The sequence below is a fragment of the Raphanus sativus genome, chromosome 1, assembly GCF_000801105.2.
Source record: "Raphanus sativus cultivar WK10039 chromosome 1, ASM80110v3, whole genome shotgun sequence".
In the NCBI taxonomy this organism is placed as follows: domain Eukaryota; kingdom Viridiplantae; phylum Streptophyta; class Magnoliopsida; order Brassicales; family Brassicaceae; genus Raphanus; species Raphanus sativus.
Genome location: NC_079511.1, coordinates 19,256,832 through 19,264,369, shown reverse-complemented (window position 1 = coordinate 19,264,369; position 7,538 = coordinate 19,256,832). Strand labels below are relative to the sequence as shown.

Genomic DNA, 7,538 nt, shown 5'->3' with positions numbered 1-7,538 from the left:
TAAGTCGAAGTAAACCATATTTAATTTGGTTTGAATCAGTTTAGTTCAGTTTGTATTCGGATCGGTTTGTGTTTCGGTTCGGTTTGATCGAATATTTTAGTTTAGCTTTTTTTTAAGAGAAATCATGTTTGAAATATCAACGCATGGTCATAAAATCTTCGTGTTGGTGAAAATAATAAAAAAAAAATTCTGTGAACTAAATTTAATATAGAAGTAAATCAATAATTTCTTTGTTTTAAACGTAAAACCAAACATAAAATAAAACATTAAAATGTAATATATTTATTTTAGACAATTATATTTGAACCTAGTATAAATACTATAGGCAATAGAAGTGACACTTAGGTTATTTTATGGATTCGGTTTTGATTTAGTTCGGTTTGATTAATTCGATTCTAAAATTTTCCAACCGAAATTAACCATAACTAGTTTGGTTCGGTTTTGACTCGGTTTGACTCGATTGATCCGGTTTGACTCGGTTCGATTCAGTATTTTTTCCCATCCATAGTTAAAATATTTTTACTCTAAATTCTATTTTAAAATAAAAAATAAAGAGGAATTGGAGATGCCATGAAAATCTAATTCTGGAAAAGATACTTATTTTAGTGATCACTAGCAGAGCTTAATAAACATAGTAAACTAAGCAACGGACTTCTCATCGGAATTATCACTCGATTGACTAAAAACATCCGACCATAGAAAGTCAATGAGTAAGCAACACACACGGGAAGTCTTAAAGATTTTGCAAGAAAGACCACACAACTCAAATATTCAGTAACTTACAATAAAACTCCATATAGACAACTTTTAGTGAGAGATGAAATCAACTTTGTAGATTTAAGGACAACTTTTTGGACACGCCAAAATTCACAGAGAAGAGCCACAAAAGGGGCAGAAACGAAATTCAGGCTCTACGACTCGATCGCAGAAACGGCACCTAGATAGAGAAATCGGCGGTGAAAGAGACTGAGGGAAAAACAGATCGCAGTCTCTACAATGGAGCACAGGGTCTTTCCCGGGCCATCTCCAGACAGGAACGAAGAACAGCTTCAAGACTTTGTCGTAATCCACCAAATCGGCTTCAGAGCCACATCGTATGCATTTTCCGGCGTTGGATTTGAGCACCTGCCTCACCTGTTGCCCTAATCCACCAGCGAAGAAAAAGAACATCGTCCGTTCTCAGATTTACCGGATGTCTCCGATTTGTTTTTGAGCTCGTTGGATTCTTGTTAAGATTTCAGATTAAGTTACTTTGGTTAAGGGAAAGATATTATAATAGCTGTCGGTCAGGATAGAATTTAGTCCGTGTTCTAGTTGTTTCTAGCAGACGCACGATAAGAATAAGTTTTGATTTTGCAATGTTCTAGGTATTTCCAGCTCAAGTAAAAAACAAAGTTTTGTTTGGGAATTTTTTTTTTTGTTTAGTTTTGGGGAAAGAGATATATATGTATGGTTTCTTTTGGGGTAACTGATTGGACTTTATCTCTTTACTTTAAATTTAATTATTTTAAAATTATTAAATTTTATTAATCATATTGGTTTTATCTTTAAAAGTTAAATTATGTATTTTTAATATACAAAAAAATTAAAAAGTTTTTTTGGTATAAACTATAGAATATGTAAAATGAAAAAATCTATTATATCAAATAAATTAGATAATCATAATTAAAAACATCTATAAATATATCATTTAATTTTGGATGTTTCTAAAATATTGAAATATTTTAAATAACATAAATATTATTTAGATATAACATTTTAAATAATACTGAAATTTGATAATTTATTAAAAGAAATTAATATAAACTATTTAATTGATAAAAACAATTATTTTATATATACATCACATATTTCACATATTTTATTTTAAAAAATCTACAACTTATAAATTACAGATACAATAAATTTAACTACATCAAAAGTTCTGTAAAAAAATCTATAGTAACAATTTTTTACAGCTATAACTAATTTACCCACTGGTAAATTTTTACAGTAAAATTTTTAGAACCACAGTCGAACCAATCATGACCAATTGTCAAAATAATATTTTCACACTCTTTCAATTGTAACTAATTTTAACCAAATTTTGATAAAGTTTTACTTTTTCATTTGTCAACCTTAACAAAACTTAATAACTCAAAAAATAAACCGATTTAAATTATGAATAGCCTTACTAAAATCCGGTTTAACAACCAAAACATTATCTGAACAATGTATTAAAATTCTGTAATCAAAAATAAACCCCTAAAAAAATTAAAAAGTTTTCATTTAGAAAACAAAGTGAAATTCTCTTATCTTATCGAACTTTTTACTTTGAGAGACACTTTATGTCTTTATGTTACAAAATTAGACATTTGTTGCTGGTCACACATTTGTTACTAAAAAAATTAAGTTTTCATTTAGAAAACAAAGTGAAATTCTCTTACTTTATCGATTTTTTTACTTTCAGAGACACTTTATGTCTTTATATTTACACAATTAGACATTTGTTGCTGGTCATACACTTTCTGTGTGTTTAAAGACCAATACACCCTTCAATAATTAACCTTCTCACCTATCGTCTAAATCTGGTCTGGTTTTACTTTTTATATGATTTTTTATTTATTTATTTTTCTCTCTTTTGTTTTTTTAATCAATGACGAAAACTTTATCTCTTTTTGTTCTCGATAATATGTAACATTATCTTCTTATTGGTTTTCTCCTTTCGTGTTAATAAAACAAACTGTAAACTTTTTCTTCTCATATGCAATTATCTAAAGAATGAAAAACAACGAAATGAATGCATACATAATAAAACAAAAAATTGATCTTTTTCTTTCATCTGCTTTCTGATCTAAATTTGGTTTTTTACTTAAAAATGTTTCAATTTTTAGATGCAATTAAGGGAAAAAAGTTTGGTTTCAAGCTTCGTGCTCTGAAACTCGAACTCACCACTCCAATCCGCCACGGTTCTTCTTCTTCACTATGTCAAACTCGATTTCAAACTGCATCTTTTCTGGTCAATTTCATCAAGCCCCCGTGTTTCTGTGTATGTGGCTTTCTCTTCCTCACAGAATCAAGCTCAGCCGCTATTGTCGAACCAGGTCAAGTTTGGGATCCACCGTGGGGGCCATCCGGAGTCCTAGCATGAAGTTCGAGCAACAATCACCGTTGTCGCCGTGATCTCAGCACCTCTCTGCGATTTCCGATGAACCATAAATTGAACCATAATAGCTGTCGGTCCAGAAAGAATTTAGTCCGTGTTACTGTTCTAGTTGTTTCTAGCAGACGCACGATAAGAATAAGTTTTGATTTTGCAATGTTCTAGGTATTTCCAGCTCAAGTAAGAAACAAAGTTTTGTTTGGGAATTTTTTATTGGAAAAAAGTTTCTCAGATACACCATGTTTACTATAATATGGTGCAAACCATCCGAAGTGTTGAAATGTGTCGAAAACTACACAAACTATATGATAATACATGCGACATATACGACGTTAATGTAAATATGGTGCCAACATCATGACGAGGTCTAATTGATTTTAGCTTAAATAATTGGGGTTATAGTGTAATTTATTAAAGTTAAAATCGATTAGAGCAAAACCCGACCCAATCCCGACCCAATTTCCAATTATAAATCCGACCCAGACAAAACCCCCTTTCCCCAAATCGATTTCATTAGGGTTCCAAACCAAAAAAAAAAAATTGGAGATTTCGAAGAGAGGGAGAGAGATTGAGAGAAATTTCAGAGAGAAAGAAGGATTTCAGAGACAGAGAGAGGGAGTCTTAAGAGAGTTTGGTGTAATCGATTCAGTTTTGGTGAAATTGAATTCAGATGAGCTAACCGAGAGCGACGATGAGGTAAGAACATGTGAACCCTTACTTGTTTCCTTCCATTATTGGAACAAATCAATGTCTTTTACCATGTTATAATGATATTTTTTTGGTAACAGTGATTCAATATCGGTGAAGATTAATTGTTTTCATTCCGGCGTGTTCAAAAATGATGAAGATGATACTCTAAATTATGTTGATGGTCTTCTGAAGCAGTTCGAAGTGGATAGTGATGCAGATTATGAAGAAGTTCTGAAGATCATTGGCCAGAGTGTTAGGGTGGGGAGAATGTGGTACAACCGTACAAGTTACCATATGAGGATATCTCATATAAGAAAAAGTTGCTTGAAGATGGAGAAAAAAACAAAAGGAAGATGATTTCTAATGGTCGTTATTATGGAGAGCTTGATGTCTTCATAGAGAAACCTGAAACCGCTGTTCTTACTGATGATGTTGCTGTGGTTGACGCAAACGGAGCTGTTGATGGTGACGAGTTTGATGCTGAGCAACAAGATGACGAGGATGATGGTGATCATGAAGAAGAAGAGAGTGAAGATGAGTATCAAGCGAGTGATGCATCTGATCATGAAGAGGTTTTTCAAATGCAGTTCAAATCCTGATAGCAAAATAGAGATCAATACAACAACAAAACCAAATGGAGCGAAAGCATTTCACTCCATGTATATCTGCTTCGACAAAATTCGTGTGGCATGGAAGGAATATTGCAAGCCGGTTATTGGATTAGATGGGACATTCCTCAAGCACAGCTCTCTGCAAGGGTTGATTCTTACTGCGATAGGAAGGGATCCCAATAACCAGATATACCCAATAGCATGGGCTGTGGTCGACTCTGAGAGCAATGATAATTGGCAGTGGTTTATTCACAGGTTGAAGATTGATTTGGGTTTAGGCATGGGTGATCTTGTGACAATCATATCAGATCAGCATAGGGGATTGATTCATGGAGTTGTTGTTGAGTTGCCAAGAGCTGAACATAGAGCTTGTGCTAGGCACATCTACTCTAATCTGAAGAAGAATCATAAGTCTGATACTAGCCCTGGGCATATAAACCGCACCGAAAAACTGAACCGATACCGACCCGAAATGCACCAGTTCGGTTCGGTTTCGGTATTGCCATATAAACTGATCGGATCTTACATCTTGTACCCGTTTATCGGTTCAGTTGCAGTTATTATCCGAAACCGATCGGGTTATCCGAACACCCGAAACCAAATCATTAAACCACACATTCCTTAGTCTGTTCCACTTCCCAAAATTTCTGGATTCTCTCCGATATTATAGAGTTACGCCGTTTAATCCGAATACAAAACTGGGTTCCTCCGATCATTTAGCTTCCTCACCATCAGCGTCATCTAGAAACAAATCTGAGGTGTGTTTCTCTAAAATTCTACTCTTTTTCTTTATGTTTTTGTTCTGTTTTTGATTCTCTGTTTCTCTGATTTGATTCTCTGTTTTTGATTCCATGTTTCTCTGGTTTGTACTCTTTTGTTGCTTACTTGCTTATGTTCATTGGAAACTTGTTGATGCAGATGGCGTCTAATGACTTTCATCGAGAGGGTGAAGATAGTGGACAAGAGACAGAAGACGATGTTGAAACACAACCAAGTCTTGTGGATAGAGGCAAAAGAAAAGGCTATCTGATACACTGAAGCCACTCTTCTGGCGCATTGCAAGTAGCTACAATGAGGCTGACTACGAGAAGAGTTTGGACGTTTTCAAACAGTTTGATCCACTAGCAGCTGAAGATCTTCTGAAGAAGGATCGTTCCACATGGTGCAGGGCTTTTTCGGATAGGTTCGTGTTGTTCTGATACACACAACAACTTCACAGAGTCTTTTAATAGGACTTTGAAGAAAGCAAGAAAGAAGCCCTTTATTCAGATGCTTGAGTTGATTAGAAGAGATGCAATGCAGAGGATAGCTACTAGATATAAGACAACAAAAAATGAGACGGGACTCGTTACAAAGAAGGCGAGAAAGGAGGTTGCAAAATCGTGTGATGAAGCTAAGCATTGCTACTCTTATCCTAGCACATGTGGTGATTATGAGTGTGTTGAGTTTTCAAATGGTTACACAGTCAATTTGCCTTCTCGTAGCTGCGCTTGTAGGAAATGGGACTTGTCTGGAATTCCATGTCGCCATGCTGTATCTGTTATCCGTCAGAATGGTCTCGAGGTTGAAGATTATATTTCAGATTATTATCTGACATCGAAGTGGCAAAGTTTGTACATGAATGGGTTGAGGCCAGTAAATGGTCCAAAGTTTTGGAAAGAATCTGGTGAAGACTGTATTGAAGCACCACCTTACAAGAGACTTCCTAGAAGACCAAAAGAAAAGGCAAGGATTAAAGGAGTTAATGAATCCCCCAAGAAAAATCAGACCAAAGTTGACATAAAAGGAAGAAAAGGTCATTGTGGTCTATGTGGTGGTGAATGCCACAACAAAAGGAAGTGTCCTGAGGAGGTAACTGTCTCGAAATTGTTAAGCTTTTTTTGTTGTTGTGTTTGATTATTTGTATTCTGTTGTAGTCTGAAGAAAGCAGGCAGCATAGGCGTCTCAACACGGAACAACAATCACATGAACAAGCTATCGAGGAGGTATCATCAACTGCACCACATGCGACACAAGCTTGACGTTAATGTCTACGGACACAGCAACAATCACATCTTTTTTTGTCTTTCAATATCTGTTTCGGTCCTTGGATATGGACCTTTTAGTGTTCGGAAATGTTTCTTTTTGTAACTGTTTTTTGTCTATGACAACAACTCTTGTTATGCCTTGTTATGTGTGGCAATGAAACCTATTTTAGATATCAAAACAATGAGTTCGAACTCTATTTGGAATGAAAAATCAGACCATTAAAAAGATGTTAAAGGCATTAAAAAGATGTTCAGACTACATATCTTAAGCATTAGAAAGATGTTCAGATGCATTACATGTCTTAAGAATTACAATAACTAAGCATTACAATACGACCATTAGAGCTTTAGAAAGCTGTTGATAATGTCTTCTTCCAACTCTTCGTTCTTGACCAACTCACTTCTAAGCCCAGCAATTGTCTTCTTCAATTCCTTAATAGTTTTGTCCTTCTTACGAATTTCATTTCTTGCTTCGATTAAAGCTTGTTTCTGCCATCCAAAAGCATCTCCTTCATCGTACCATTGGAAAATTTGCATCTACTCTGAGACAAAAATGAAATTATACAAAGGAATACTCTCATTCAACATATACAGAGGAATAATCGTTTTACCGGGTATAGTTCACATCCATAGAACCTTCTGCCTGGATTCTTATCTGTTCATGCTTGACGGATCTTCGCCTCTAACCGACAATGACAAATCACTTTTGTTTGAATTGCCTTGCCCCATCGCTTATTGTTGTTTCCTCCATCCAGTTCCATTCCTCTCTTTCTCTGTTTCGATTTCTCTGTAACAAATCAATTTTTCTCTTATGAACCCTAATTTCGATTTCTGGAGAAGGACGTATATTAAAGTCGACCAGGAGTGGATATAACGTCCGGGTCGGGTCGGGATTGACTGAATCGGTTTAAATTTAATGTAATTACAGACCCCATTATGTTTTGTTAAAATCAATTTAATCTGTCTATGATGTTGCCACCATATTTAATGTTACTTGGTATATGTAGCATGCATTATCATAAATTTTGTGTAGTTTTCGATACATTTCAATACTTCGGATGGTTTGCA

The 7,538-nt window shown here is 34.9% G+C and overlaps 1 protein-coding gene across 1 annotated transcript; it reads right to left on the bottom strand.

The window, feature by feature from the left end:
* Positions 1 to 686: 686 nt before the first annotated feature.
* LOC108851970 (uncharacterized) lies at positions 687 to 1,446 on the bottom strand. Its single transcript, XM_018625453.2, has one exon. It carries the CDS (start codon positions 1,168 to 1,170, stop codon positions 868 to 870), a length of 303 nt encoding a protein of 100 aa, XP_018480955.1. The 5' UTR covers positions 1,171 to 1,446; the 3' UTR covers positions 687 to 867.
* Between the last annotated feature and the right edge of the window lie 6,092 nt (positions 1,447 to 7,538).